The sequence below is a fragment of the Barbus barbus genome (genome assembly GCF_936440315.1).
Source record: "Barbus barbus genome assembly, chromosome: 22".
Lineage (NCBI taxonomy): Eukaryota > Metazoa > Chordata > Actinopteri > Cypriniformes > Cyprinidae > Barbus > Barbus barbus.
This window is the reverse complement of record NC_136750.1, coordinates 27,286,450-27,301,084: the sequence shown is the minus strand read 5'-3', so window position 1 is coordinate 27,301,084 and position 14,635 is coordinate 27,286,450. Positions and strand designations below refer to the sequence as shown.

At 35.9% G+C, this 14,635-nt stretch overlaps 3 protein-coding genes across 3 annotated transcripts; 1 reads left to right on the top strand and 2 right to left on the bottom strand.

The window, feature by feature from the left end:
* Positions 1–1,100: 1,100 nt before the first annotated feature.
* Positions 1,101–5,042, bottom strand: LOC306888298 (60S ribosome subunit biogenesis protein NIP7 homolog). The gene is made up of 5 exons (XM_079446496.1): positions 4,527–5,042; positions 4,096–4,182; positions 3,797–3,935; positions 3,291–3,431; positions 1,101–1,773 (listed from the first exon to the last, which is right to left on the bottom strand). Exons 1-5 carry the CDS (start codon positions 4,580–4,582, stop codon positions 1,654–1,656), a joined length of 543 nt encoding a protein of 180 aa, XP_079302622.1. The 5' UTR covers positions 4,583–5,042; the 3' UTR covers positions 1,101–1,653.
* On the top strand, positions 4,697–10,983 carry LOC306888295 (conserved oligomeric Golgi complex subunit 8-like). Its single transcript, XM_079446493.1, has 5 exons — positions 4,697–5,053; positions 7,030–7,237; positions 8,082–8,900; positions 9,795–9,963; positions 10,072–10,983. The coding sequence occupies exons 1-5, from the start codon at positions 4,725–4,727 to the stop codon at positions 10,470–10,472; spliced, it is 1,926 nt and encodes a 641-aa protein (XP_079302619.1). The 5' UTR covers positions 4,697–4,724; the 3' UTR covers positions 10,473–10,983.
* On the bottom strand, positions 10,383–14,632 carry LOC306888296 (RNA-binding protein NOB1-like). The gene is made up of 9 exons (XM_079446494.1): positions 14,538–14,632; positions 14,055–14,187; positions 13,820–13,953; positions 13,664–13,735; positions 13,335–13,475; positions 12,988–13,248; positions 11,956–12,053; positions 11,699–11,843; positions 10,383–11,557 (listed from the first exon to the last, which is right to left on the bottom strand). The coding sequence occupies exons 1-9, from the start codon at positions 14,604–14,606 to the stop codon at positions 11,291–11,293; spliced, it is 1,320 nt and encodes a 439-aa protein (XP_079302620.1). The 5' UTR covers positions 14,607–14,632; the 3' UTR covers positions 10,383–11,290.
* Positions 14,633–14,635: the final 3 nt, after the last annotated feature.

Genomic DNA, 14,635 nt, shown 5'->3' with positions numbered 1-14,635 from the left:
TCCATAATGCTAGATAAATGATTATAGATCAAGTAAAACTACAGAATTAGTAATACCTTTGTTACTCTGCCATTAATATCAGTGTAATTCCAGCATTTTATTTATGTTACAATGAGTAATGAGTTTTTGTGCCAATTTTGTTATTCAGCATTAATGACGGTCATATGACAATGAAACTTTTAGACATTCCCTTCTTATTATTATGATTGGCTTTCACGCAGGCGGTTCATGCAGCGTAACTCAGACTGAACTAGAATGGCTTGGTGTAATTTATTTTTACTTTAAAGAAGCGTTTTGAGCCTTTCTAAACAAGTCTACGAGTTACTCAGTTTTCTGTAAAGGGAATATGTACTATATGCAATCCCTGAAGATCATGTTTTGAATTTGATAAGAGAAGACTTGCCTTTTATCAGCACATCATTAAGAATGTATCTCATGCTTTTTATACAATGTGTTAATTGGGTAAAAGAGGGAGTTTTCTTTGCATTAGAATAATTTGAGTTCTGCATTCTGTGCTATTATTACTACTGCAACAGTATTTGCCTGACCTAAACTCTATTTTAAAAACATGCTTAGGTAATTTTAGATGATACTTGACTGTAAAGAGGGATGTTTGCTCTTAAATGACCTTCATTAACCTCAGAAGAATAGCATTAGGGAATAAACTCTTACACATGTTATTTCTTGGTGGTTCAACCAAGCGTATTCCCAATCATCAGTCTGATACCATCAACAAAATCTGGAAACTTTGTCTCCAACTTTCACCTTTTCCCCACATTAGAGCTTTCTAGTGCTGCAGGTTTCACCGAGCGGGAAACGGGTCATCAAGCGACGCGTCTCAAAGCTTCAAGCTCATTTTAGCGGTGTCTGAACTTGGAAACGTTGGAAACAGGGTTTACAGCCACAAAGCAAAGATCCTGAAATGATGTCTGTAATGGTGTAAACAAATGTTTTGATACTTTCAAGTGTCATGAAGTTATGTTCTTTCTTATGTAAAGTTCTTTTACATAATAAAGTCATTAGATTTAAAAGCTATTCAAGCCTAAACCTGATTTCTTTAGGTGTTTTTTAAAGAAATCTCTTATGCTCACATATTTATTCAAATAACTTTTAATATTAAGTTTATTCCTGTGATGCAAAGCTGAATTTCCAACACCAGTGTTCAGTGTCACAAGATCCTTCAGAAATCATTCCAATATGCTGATTTGCCGCTCAAGAAACATTTATTATTATAAATGTTGAAAAAGTTCAAAAGAACAGCATTTATTTGAAATATTTTATTGCCTAGAATAACAAACATCTGGGAGGAAAAAGCACTTTTGATTATTTGTTGAATACTGTTTAGCAAATCAGTTTTCTTGTGTTGCTAAACATTAGTTTTTTTAACTACTTTGTATAAGTTTGATCTGGTTTTGTGCCCTGTTTCATTTTAAAGTAATTCATAAAAATCACAAAAAATACTGTTATTTTAAAACCTTGAAGTTTTACTTTTTTGTATTTCTTTGATGCAGAAATAGTCACATACAACATGTTTAAACACAGAAAACTGCTTGGAATTGTAAAGTTGGGAAAGTCTATCAAACTTGTGTAAAAGAACATCCAGTCACCAGAATGTAATGAACTGTCCATGAGCACTGCAGATATTATATCCTCTTATGTGAGCGTGTCTTCACTTCTGATGTACTCGCCAATATCAGCCTGATGGAAAACCACAATGGACATGGGGTCGACCTTCCTACACTCCTGTGTGGTCTTCGCTGCCACTCCAAAGCCCTGAAGAGAGATCAAGGTGTGAGAGCACCATACAAGATCACTCAATACTTTTCTTAAAGGAACAGTTCACATAAATGTACAGTCATGACCAAAAATATCAACACCCTTGGTAAATATGATCAAAGGTGGCTGTGAAAATTAATCTGCATTGTTAATCCTTCTGATCTTTTATTTAACAAATTCACAAAAATCTAACCTTTCACTGGATAAGAATTTAAAATGGGGGGAAATATCATTATGAAATAAAAATTTTTCTCAAATACACGTTGGACAAAATTATTGGCACCCCTAGAAATTCTTATGAGTAAAATATCTCGGAAGTCTATTCCAATTCATTTCACAATTTTGAGCACTCCAGTGATTATGAACATGAAGTTATTCAGCCATAGCTTCCTGTTTCACAGAAATATAAATAGGAGGGAAAACAAAGCCCAAATTTCCTTAATCATCCATCACAATGAGAAAAACCAAAGAATATATTTCTGATGTGCAGCAAAAGATAATTGAGCTTCACAAATTAGTGAAGTGGCTTTAAGAAAAGAGCTAGAGCAGTGAAAATTCCCATTTCCACCATCAGGGCAATAATGAAGAATTTCCAATCAACAGAAAATGTTACGAAACTGCCTGGAAGAGGACGTGCATCGATATCGTCCTAATGCACGGTGAGGAGGAGAGTTTGAGTAGCTAAAGACTCTCCAAGGACCACAGCTGGAGAATTGCAGAAAATAGTTAAGTTTCGGGGTCAGAAAACCTTAAAAATTGTCAAACAGCACCTACATCACCACATGTTGTTTGGGAGTGTTTCAAAAACAATTCTCCTAGCTCATCCAAAAACAAACTCCAGCATATTCAGTTATCAGACACGACTGGAACTATGGTTTCAAAAAGTATTGAATAAAAGGGTGCCATTAATTGTGTCCAATGTGTATTAGAGAAAAACACTTATTTCATAAATTCTTATTGTCCAATGAAAGGTTAGATTTTTGTGAATTTATTAAATAAAAGTTCAAAAGGATTAACAATGCAGATTAATTTTCACAGCATTCTTTGATCATATTTACCAAAGGTGCCGATATTGTTGGTCATGACTGTACATTTGCCACCCCCCAGGTTTGAAGAAATTTAGCATTACATCACTTGCTCACCAATGATCCTCTGCAGTGAATGGGTGCCGTCAGAATGAGAGCCCAAACAGCTGATAAAAACATCACAATAATTTTATTCCAAACATGCAGCTTTTCGCTTCACAGGATGTTAACTGATGGACTGGAGTGGTGTGGATTATTGTGATGTTTTTAATCAGCTGTTTGGACTCTCATTCTGACGGCACCCATTCACTGCAGATGATCAGTTGGTGAGCAAGTGATGTAATGCTACATTTCTCCAAACCTGTTCTGATGAACAAACAAACTACATCTTTGATGGCCTGAGGGTGAGTAAATTTTCATTTTTGGGTAAACTATTTCTTTAGCATGACAACTGTTGCTCCCCCTTCAGTATTTTCAAAATTATCTCACCAGCGGTACATCAGCCATGGAATACACCACCACTCCTTGGTACTGTGTTGTGTTTTCTGTGATTCTCCCCAGGCCGGACTTCATGATGTGGTTTCCATACAGGAATGACTGCTCGGATCCCGGCTTTACCCACACCTTAAACTACAATGGCATACATTAGGTGCATTGCATTATGAAATATGATATACTGTATGCACATAGCCAGTCAAAAGTTTGGATGCACTTGATTATGTCCAAGGTAACTTGATTGAATTAGTTTTCTCCTGATCTTAAAAAAAAAAAACACTGATCTAAAAGCTTCTGCTTAAATTGCGTTTTATTTAATCCCACAGTAAACAAAGAGAAAAAAAGCCAAAAAAATTATATAAATGCATACAGACATAATCAAGTCACATTTACTTATATTGTGCTTTATACAATACAGATCGTTTCAAAGTAGCTTCACACCAATAAAAAAGAAAATAACTGTTAATATTGGAAAACACAAAACCAGAATTAATATGTACCTTAGCATATGGTGCAAGGAAATCGAGAGCAGTGATGTGCAGACGGAACTTCTGTGTTTTTGTGAACTTTCCGAAACACGTGCCAACTGATACCAGTTTATCTCGGGAGATATTTGTAGCCAACTTCAGAATTTTTTCACTAAAATGGAAAAGATGACATAATTAGATTACTATTCAGTTTAATGCACATTCATATTTACATTAAATCAAACTGGATACAAATGAATAGGAAACTTGCACAGGAAATGTTTATGGAGACCATATTTAATAGGAATATTAAAAACAGCTGACAACCTTACCTCATATAATATACTCGATCATTATGAAGTCTGAAACAGTAAGACCCATCTGGTCGATCAATAAGAAGTTTGATATTCTCCCCAATGCTAGAAACACAAAAATTGGCCGTACTTAATGCAATTGCTATTAAAACATACTTTAAGTCTAATTTTAAATAACCCTGGGCTATATTATGCAGCACACATACACAATACTTAATAAATAAGAGCTGTAAATAATATTACAAAACCATGTAAACATAGCCAAACATAACACCTAATAAATATCATACAACAATACATTTAATAAACAAAAACCCTACAAAGATGTTTCCTATTACAATAACATAATAGTACATTTATGATAAAAAAATACATCTTATAATAGTTTAGCTTGTTTTTTTACACATGATGTTAATACATTCCTGGTCTTACCGAAACATGTCACTTACTATTTAGAGAGTTTCTCAAACATCGTTTTTGTCTCTTCGTCTGTTAACGGACGCATGATGAAAGTAATAATGATATTCCTGCTAATGAAGCTCGAAGCGCGTCAGACACGTGAGTTGGGTTCAGTCCGTCGCACACCAGTGACGTCGTGCCGTTTAAATAAAGTTTTTGCAGGGTTTTGAATCATCAACACTTCGATCATGGCTGCCGTAGACGTGGAAGATGAGAGTATCCTGGCCTCGATCTTTAAGGACAGCTTTCCTGAGAACTGGAGGGAGAAGCCGGACTTCGCGGCGTATTTGTCGCAGCTGAGCTCTTGCGGCGTGGATGAGCTGAACCGGGAGCCGGAGCGTCTGGCGGAGGAGCGGGCGCAGATCCTGCAGCAGACCCGAGAACTGGCCTTCACCAACTACAAGACGTTCATCAGGACCGCGGACTGCACACAGCACATATACACCGACTTCAGCACGGTGGAGAACTGCCTCTCCAAGCTACTGCACAAGCTCCCCAGCTTCACTGAGAGATGCAGGTCTGTGCAGGAAACAGTAGATGATTGACAGGTTATAAGGCGTCTTAACATTTAATCTATAAGCCATACCAGTTTGCACGCTACTCGTACTTATTTTTTAGATACTGTTACATTTTCATTAAGTACTAGTACTTATTCATTAGCTACTAGTGTTTATTCTTTAGATACTAGTGTATTTAGTAACGTTACCAGTGTTTATTCATTAGATTAGATACTAGTACTTATTCCAATAGTGAGTTAGTGACCAGTGTTGGGGAAAGTTACTTTTAAAAGTAATGCATTAGAATATTGCGTTATTCCCTGAAAAGTAAGTAATTGCGTTACTTAATGCGTTACGTTACTTTCGCGTTACTTTTAAAATATGATCAGGGCTTGATTGTTTGTTTTTAATATAATAAGTTCTATTTATGGCCCTTTCACACCAAAAAGTGCTGAAGGAAGAGTAAATTCACGTCTGAGAAGAACACTTCAGCAATAAAAAACAATGAAGCACAATTGTTATCAAAGATCATCAATAATAAAATGGGATTAGATACATTTGTGTTGTTTAACATATTTTATTATTGCATGTTTGCGTCATATTCTGAGTTTTAATTCATTTTGATGAATACTAAATCTGTTTTTTGCGAGTGAGATTCACATTAGAACTAACATCATGTTCACACAGCGCACACGACGTCTCTGTACTTCTGATTTCTCCCATGTCAGTCAATAAATGGGAAAACAAAGTAACTGGTGTTACTTTTTTGAAAAAGTAACTCCGATATTTTCTTGTAAATTAAAAAGTAATGCATTACTTTACTAGTTACTTGAAAAAAGTAATCTGATTACGTAACTTGTAATGCGTTATCCCCTACACTGATAGTGACTAGTATTTAAATATAATTTTCTAAAGAAAAATTAGAACTGGTACTTACTATGAAGTAAAGATAGATGATTGACAGGTTATGTATTTATTGATTTGATAACGTATTTATGTTTGATTTTTATTTAATTTTTATTTGTTTTGATTGCGTGAATGGACAATGTTAGTAGTTATCGTTACTTAAAAGGAATAATTTTTTATTTATTAATAAGGATTTAACTTTTATAACGTTCAATAGATCATTATTAGTCTAAATGTATTGCACATTGCAGATGAATCGATATAAATGTATGATAGATTTGGTAAGTCTGATAACTTTCAGTTTATATGCATGATGTCTTTTAAATGTATGTTTCACCCACTGCTTAAAAGATCATAATATACTTTCATATAGTCAGAAAATATATCCATATTTGATCTGTTTTCATATGAATGTACACTGCTTTTCAAGTGTTTGGTAAGATTTTAAAAAAGGTTTTAAAAAAAAGTCTCCAGTGCTAAACAAAACCGCATTTATTTGATCAAAATTACAGTAAAATTATGTAATAATATTACCATTTAAAGGAACCGTTTTCTGTTGCAATATATTTTCAAATGTAATTTATTCCTGTGATTAAAAAGCTGAATTTTCAGCATCATTACTCCAGTCTTAAGTGTCACACGATCCTTCAGAGATCATATTAATATGCTGATTTGCTCAATAAACATTTCACATTATTATCGAAAACTGTGCTGCTCAATATTTTTGTGAAAACTGAAATGTGCATTCTTTGATAAATAGAAAGTTCAAAACAAGACCAGCATTTATTTGAAATAGAAATCTTTAGTAACATTATAAATGTATTTGTCATATTTGATCAATTTAATGCATCCTTGCTGAATAAAGGTATTAATTTATTTTAAAAACAACAAAAATTTTATTGTACATTCATGTTAAGCATTATATAATGTCCATTAATGAAAGTTATTATTATGACTGAATTTTATATTAGTCCCATGAGAAAAAATGCATTGCATCAGCAGCCAAGCAAACACATTAGAGTGCGCACTACTGTATAAAATATGAAGTATACTTGAAGCAACTGGTTTCTGTTTTGTCATTTCTTTGCAGAGGTTTTATAAAGGAGGCAGAGGAGATCAGCATCAGCAGGCGTATGAACAGCCTGACACTGAATCGCCACACTGAGATCTTGGAGATTCTGGAGATCCCTCAGCTGATGGACACGTGCGTGCGTAACGGATACTACGAGGAGGCGCTGGAGCTCGCCGCTTATGTGAAGAGACTGGAGAAAAAACATGCATCACTTCCTGTCATTCAGGTACATCTGATACTGTTCTGCACCAGTAATCCAAGACGATTCATTGTTTTTTTACTATTACCTTATTTTCTGAAAAATCAGTCACACTGGGTAAAAAAAAAAAAGCATAGTTAAGTCTGTCACATTTTAATTCTAGGCTAAGTAATGCAAAATTCTGGTATCTAAAATGTTTATAAACACTAAAAATGTATTTTAGTTTCTTTCACAACAAATGCTTTAAATTTAAAGCGAGAGTTCACCCAAAAATGAAAATTGTCATAATTTGCTCACCCTCATTTATTTCAAACCTGTAAAAGTTTTTCTTTCTTTTGAACACAAAATAAGATATTTTGAAGAATGTTGGCAACCGATTAATTGATGGTAGCCATTGACTTCCAAAGTATACAAAAATAATTCACTGACTTTGACAACATTCTTAAAATATCTTCTTTTATGTTCAACAGAAGAAAGAAATGCATACAGGTTAGGAACAACTTGAGGGTGAATAATTAATTACACTATTAATATTTTGGGGTGAACTATCGCTTTAACCTCTATTCAGAGCAGGATTGAAAAGTATAAAACAAACATGCATTATAGTTACATTATAAACTAAATTGACTCTGAAACTATCAGTTTGTGAGAAATGCACTATACAAATAAACTTGGGCTCACGTATATGGAGGACCAAACCTGCAAAAAATTTAAAGACATAAATAAATGCAACAGTAGGAAAACAAAAAAAATAAAGGAATAAATAGCTAGATAAAACAAACACAATTGATTTTAAAATAAATTTAGATAAAAATGACTGAAAAATTGCAAATATTTCTACTAAATAATATTTCTGTTTGTATGCTATTAGGGAATTGTGCACGAGGTCCGACTATCTGCTCAGCTCATGCTGAACCAACTTCTTCAGCAGCTGCGTAGTAATACACAGCTTCCGGTTTGCCTGCGTGTGATCGGATACTTGCGCAGAATGGATGTTTTCACCGAAGCCGAGCTGCGCGTCAAGTTCCTGCAAGCCCGTGGAAGTTGGCTGCGATCCATTCTTGCCGCCATCCCAGACAAAGACCCGTACTTCCACATTACTAAAACCATCGAAACCTGCCGTGTGCATCTCTTCGACATCATCACCCAGTATCGCGCCATATTCTCCGACGAGGATCCGTTGCTGCCGCCCGGCGGTCAGGCGTTGAACGAGAGCGCTATCTTTCACGGATGGGTGGTGCAGCAGGCGGCGCAGTTCTTGGAGACCCTCGATCGGGACCTCCAGCGTGGGGTGGGAAGCCGTTTGGACTCTCTGCTCGGCCAGTGCATGTACTTCGGGCTTTCCTTTAGCCGGGTCGGGGCAGATTTTCGTGGCCAACTCGCTCCCATATTTCAGCAGGTTGCCATGGAGACGTTCCGGAAGGCTATTCAGGAAGCAGTGGACAAGTTCCAAGAGGATATGAACTTGTATACACTAATTTCTCTGCCGTCGATATTTGGAAGCACCATTCCGCCGGCGGTCCCGAGCACCCAGCCGGGCACACTGCAGCCCCCCATGGCCCTGCTGGATTTCCCACCTCTAGCCTGCTTCCTCAATAACGTCCTGACAGCCTTCAATGACTTACGCCTGTGCTGCCCTATTGGACTCGCACAGGAAGTTAGCAGATGTGTTGAGGAAGCCCTTATTAAGGTAATTAATTACATGAATAATATGTTAGAAATATATATAACAGGTAAGTTTTTTTTTTTTTTTTTTTTAAAGAAGATTCTTATGGTCATCAAGTCTGCATTTATTTGATCAAAAATACAGTAAAAATTAGAAATATTATTCGAATTTAAATATTTGTATATTTTTTCAAATTCAATTTATTTGTGATCAAAGCTGAATATTCACTATCATTACTTCAGTCTTCAGTGTCACGTGATACTTCAGAAATCATTCTAATACAGATTTGGTTATTTATCAAATATTTATTTTCTTATCAATGTTTTCTTTTGGAAACCATGAAATATTTTCTTCAGGATTCTTTGATGAATGGAAAGTTTGAAAGAGCAGCATTTGTTTGAAATAAAAACCTTTTGTAATATTCTTTTACTGGTACTTTTGATCCATTTAATGCATTCTTGATAAATAAAGGCCTATTCACACAAAGAACGCTAACTATAAAAGTGACTTTAACTAACGTTTTAACCGTCATTAGTAACTTTGTTTATTATAAGCATGCTCTGTAGATTTGTAATCTGTAACTTTAAATTCTCAAGTTCTGTAAAGCAGGATTGGATTCTGATTGGCTGTCAATGTTGTTATTATTATTTATTTTTTTTATCATTCATCACTTGGAAAAAAGCACTTTGAAAGTGATTCCAACTTATTGTATTCCAGTATTGTTCTTGTTTGTCGTTATTGTTATAGTTGTGGACTTTTATAGTTACCATCCTTGGTGTGATTTTGAATAATTTCTGTAAAACCAAAAAGATTTAACTGAATTCAAATGGACATTGAAAAGATGTAGACATATTTACTTTGCTTCCTTGAACAATTCTTTTCACATGATCTGATGTAACAATGTTATTCTGTTCTTAGGTGACCAAGCTGATCCTGGTTTTCCATCGAGCTGAGGAATCTGCCTTCAGTAGCCGTGAACGAGAGTTATTCGTCCAGTTCTGCAGTGCATTTGCTGAAGACATGGTGCCTTTCTTGAACCGATGTTTACAAGTTCTCTTTCCTCCAGCCCAACTTGCTCTCATACTGGGTAAATATCCTCAGGATAAAATAATTTTTGTCCCATTCCAGAAATAAAAACCGGTTGCAAACACCATTTGATGTCGACTTAAAAGTTTATCTTGTATTTGTATTGTAGGTGTTCCGCCAACCCAGGTTTATAAATATGGCAGTCTTGGCTGCATTAATGTGAACATGATTCTGGAGCCGCTGGAGTTTGTTCTGCCCCAGAAGGAGCCCGTGACCTCTGTCCTGGATCTCTGCACTGATCTGAGCAGCCTGACCACAGCTGAATCCGATCCCTCGACTGCACTCAAACCCGTAACACCTCAAGAAGAAAAAACTGTATTATCTGAACAACAAGAGCCTGTGTCAGCATCTGATCCTCGTCTTTCTCAAAAAGAGACAATTTCTGCTGAAGCAGTCAGTACCGAGCAAAACAACCCGATCCTGGAGCCTGAAATGAACTTTAATGTACAGGACTTGACAGAACCAGATGATTTGTTTTCAACAGATGTTAATATTGAGATGTCAAAATAAAAAACACTACATGCAGGGTGTGCATGTTTTTAGGGGTCCTAAAAAATGCTTTGTTGATGGCAAATATCTATCTGGACATGGCTGGGTTTGCATTTTTGTTTGCAGCTTTATTTGGAGAAGGTAATAAGTAACAAAATATGGTATAATATATTTAAATTGTAAAAAAAAAAAAGTTTTCTATGACTTAGAGGTCCCAAAATGTATTTGGACACTTAATTTCTGAATGTCATTGCATTAAATAATAAATGCCTTTTCTGTTGATATTTTATTAAAGATGCACTTTAAAGCAATACATTTTACATCATGACATGAATTATTCAGAATGAAGACAAAATAAAAATTCAGTTTGAGGATCACTTTTATTTTTGGGTGAACTGTCCTTTTAAGTTTAACTTGTGTTCATAAACCTTTGTGGCATCTGTATGTTCTAGTAATTGGACTATGTATTGCATTTGACTTCTGTTGTTTTTTGTTTGCTCATATTTTTAGCTTTATTAAAAAAAAACTGGATAAAAATATTAGGCTGCTTGTTTCTGATATTTTGATATTCTTTATATTGAGTCAAAGGTGTTCCATTTTTTTCCCCGTAAAACCTTTAGCAGTCTGCATGGAATCGCAGATAGTCTTTTTATCTACATCACAAACAAGTTGGCACAAAAATAAGATTTCCATATCACAGTTTCAACTGGTACAAGGGTATAATATGGAAAATTATTTGTAATATAGAGTTAAACATAAGGTCAAGAGAACTGAAGTGGATCAAGAATTCAATGATTCAGGCTTCCAGTCCAGATTCTGCAGGTAGTGCGAGTACACAATCACTTCTTAACACATTTTTTGCGTGCTGTGTTAGGATTTGTTCGCCGTCTTCCTCCTCCGGCCTGGGTCTCCCGCAGTTGTAGGCTGGCTGACCTGCTGTAGATATCATGCTCGGAGAACGGAGAGCTGCCGGCCAGGTAATCTGGGTCAAACACATTAATCTTCTGACGAGCCTTTTTAGACAATCTCTGCTGGGGGAAATGCTGATCGTCCACCAGGTGTGGATTGTTGGCGTGTTTTCCTCCTTGCGGCAAAGGCAAAGAGTACTGCAGAGGATGAGAGAAGAGACAAACCATAAGTGCCTGATCAGTAGTATTGATTTATATGACACTATTCATGCAATACCTGCCAAATTTCTAATGCATTCAACTCATAATTTCATAAAAAACATCCAAAGCATAACTCACTCTCTTTCCCTTTGGATTCAGCACTTTGGGATTCCTGGATAAATGCATCTGCATTGTGCCGTCCTCATTGATGCTGACTGCAACCTTCTTCAAGGTGTTGTTCCCACAATTTGGACAGAAAGATTTGTTCATGTTTGTTGTTGTCCTAAAAATATGGAAACAACAGTGTCCATGTAACACACATCACTTATTAGTATAAATGTGTAATTATTCCTGCTCCAAAACATATTATTTTCCGAGGTGAATCCATCACTCACTTGAAGCAGGCATGACAGCGCAGAATGTAACTCCTGGTGTATTTAATAAGCATCCCATTAACAGACAGCACATGCAGTCCAATCTGAATCAGAACATTCTGTCAGGAAAACAATGACACATTAGGTGTTTTTTACAAAATAATGGAAATAATTGACCATATTTGCTTAATGTGCATGAAAAAGGAATCATTTTGCGTTGTTACTTGCTCACGAATGGATCCTCTGAAGTGAATGGGTGCCGTCAGAATGAGAGTCCAAACAGCTGATAAAAACATCACAATAATCCACAAGTAATCCATATGCCTCCAGTACATAAGTTAACATCATGTGAAGTGAAAAGCTGTGCGTTTGTAAGAAACAAATCCATCAAGGCGTTTTTTGAGTTCATAATCTTTAACACTTCCTCCAGTGAAAAAGTCCATCTCCTGTTGTCCTCTCACATCAAAACCATTTGCTTTGAACTGTTTTTGCTTGTAAACACTGCTTGAGCGGTGCACATATCTCTTCTGATTCAGAGGAGTTCACTTTTTGACTGGAGGAAACAATATTATGTATGACTCGTATTCTAGATGGAAGCAATGATTTGAAGTTAAAACTTCTTAATGATAGATTTGTTTCTCACAAACACACAACTTTTTGCTTCACAAGACATTAATTGATGGACTGGATTGGTGTGGATTACTTGTAGATAATTGTGATGTTTTTATCAGCTGTTTAGACTCTCTTTCTGACGGCACCCATTCACTGCAGTGAGCAAGCGATGTAATGCAAAATTTCTCCAAATCTCTTCTGATAAATAAACTCATCTACATCTTGGATGGCTAGAGAGAAGGTACATTTTCAACAAATTTACAGTTTTGGCTGAACTATTCCTTATTAATTCAGTGCACATTGTTTTAATGAACAATAATTGCTTATTTTCATAATCTAGCATCTTTCTTTCACAATTGTGACAATATAATATTATAAAATCTGTGAAAACATGTTTTAATAGATTGTTTCCAAATATGTCTAATCAATGACCACAAGTACCTGCATGGCAAAGTCTGTGGTCACGCAGCCCACTTTGACATCTGCTGTCGGTGCCCAGTTACCAGCATCCATCTGGACTTGCTTTATGTTGCTGGGAGTAATCCAACCTCCACCATCATCACCATCCTCCTCCTCGCTGCTTTCTTCTTCCTCATGTTGGTCTTCATTTGAGCCATCATGTTCTTCAGATTCAGCCAGCTGACTGTCAGCGGACAGGTCAACAGACTCTAGTTTGTCTGTGACTGTGATGGCATCTGCAGCCTAGACAGAAGGAAAATATGATTTTATTTGACTTTTTTGGTCTTAGGTGACTGTGGCAGTGTTTTGGATGTTGTTGGATTCCTCACCAGCAGTTCCAGAAGCTCATTCTCAATGCTGGGCAGAGGACTCCTCCAAAACTGAAAGCTGTTGAATTGTGAACTATCGGGGTCTTGTGGCTCGTTTGATGTAGGTGGGCTTTGGACAACTGTATTTGGATTATTTGATGACTTTTGAAGAAAAGAAGCAGAAATTAATAGGTGCCCTTAAGGTAGATCGACATCATTAATGCATATCTGCGAAGGCATCTGCTGTCTCTGTATATAAAAACACCAGCATCAAACTGGAAAAAACATGGATATTCATTTACAATAACATTACTCAAATACAATACTCGCATTTGCAAGTAATGTCTTACTTTTGATGGAAAATGGAAACCTGCAATGCCAACAGGAGTCTCTGGGTGTCTCGGTGTATTGCATATTTGGACCTGAAATGCAAACATAAATAACAATGTTGAAAAACAGATGTGAATGAATGTGAAAGAAGATCTGTATTAATCAATAATCAGTACCTTTTTCTCAGGTTCTTTCTTCAAATGCTCAGTTCCCACATTCTCGGTTTCCAGTTGATAAGTCAGAGCCAAGACCTTGATGTCTGTGGCTGAAAGACTGGGATAGTCTCCTGTCTTTTTAGCAAATTCTGTAACTGGGATTTAAAGTAAATAAAACATTTTGCGTAAATCACCACCCATAACATACTTTCAGCATTCAAATAAAGACATTCGACATAAGACATATTATTATTACCAAATTTGACGTGCTCTGGAAACGGTTCTTTTAAATTGAGCTTGTATGGCAAAAAAGCCAAACTCCTTTTTGTTGGTTTATCCCGAATTTCATCAACAACATCCTTCAGGGAATAAATGTTCTTTCCAATTTCCTAAAACATACACACACAAAACAATGTGATAACAGACAAATGTTTTAATTTCACAAAAAATATTATACATATTAAATTATAAAATATTATGAATGACTGAAAGAATTGTCTTTAAAATACACCAAGGCACTACAATGGTAGAAAACGTATTTTTTTGGTTAGTGTATTGCCTTTATGTAATCAAAAACACCACAATCTTACATACAATTTATTATTTATTCTAACTCCGCAGTACAGCACACGTGACAGTTCTGTCATTTATCCTGCGTCGTAGACATTAAAACTGACATTTCTGAGCAAAAGTATTAAAATAATCAAATAAGACGGCAACGTCATCAACAATAACTCACTTGCAGAGGAGCCCTTTTGAGAAAAGCGCCTGCGTCTGCCACAACATGCTCCACCATGATCGCCGCCATCTTGCCCAATAGGGTTCTTGCCAGAGCAC

What these genes read in the sequence shown, in the direction of transcription:
- LOC306888298 (XM_079446496.1), bottom strand. Translation starts at nt 4,582, where the DNA reads ATGCGTCCGTTAACAGACGAAGAGACAAAAACGATGTTTGAGAAACTC. An exon ending in TCCTTGCACCATATGCTAAG is followed by an intron (nt 3,432 to 3,796) that starts GTACATATTAAT and finishes ATGCCATTGTAG; the next exon opens with TTTAAGGTGTGGGTAAAGCC. An exon ending in CCATGGCTGATGTACCGCTG is followed by an intron (nt 1,774 to 3,290) that starts GTGAGATAATTT and finishes ATCTCTCTTCAG; the next exon opens with GGCTTTGGAGTGGCAGCGAA.
- LOC306888295 (XM_079446493.1), top strand. Translation starts at nt 4,725, where the DNA reads ATGGCTGCCGTAGACGTGGAAGATGAGAGTATCCTGGCCTCGATCTTT. An exon ending in CATCACTTCCTGTCATTCAG is followed by an intron (nt 7,238 to 8,081) that starts GTACATCTGATA and finishes GTATGCTATTAG; the next exon opens with GGAATTGTGCACGAGGTCCG. An exon ending in CCAACTTGCTCTCATACTGG is followed by an intron (nt 9,964 to 10,071) that starts GTAAATATCCTC and finishes TTTGTATTGTAG; the next exon opens with GTGTTCCGCCAACCCAGGTT.
- LOC306888296 (XM_079446494.1), bottom strand. Translation starts at nt 14,606, where the DNA reads ATGGCGGCGATCATGGTGGAGCATGTTGTGGCAGACGCAGGCGCTTTT. An exon ending in TCCAGAGCACGTCAAATTTG is followed by an intron (nt 13,954 to 14,054) that starts GTAATAATAATA and finishes TTTAAATCCCAG; the next exon opens with TTACAGAATTTGCTAAAAAG. An exon ending in AGAAAGAACCTGAGAAAAAG is followed by an intron (nt 13,736 to 13,819) that starts GTACTGATTATT and finishes TTTGCATTTCAG; the next exon opens with GTCCAAATATGCAATACACC.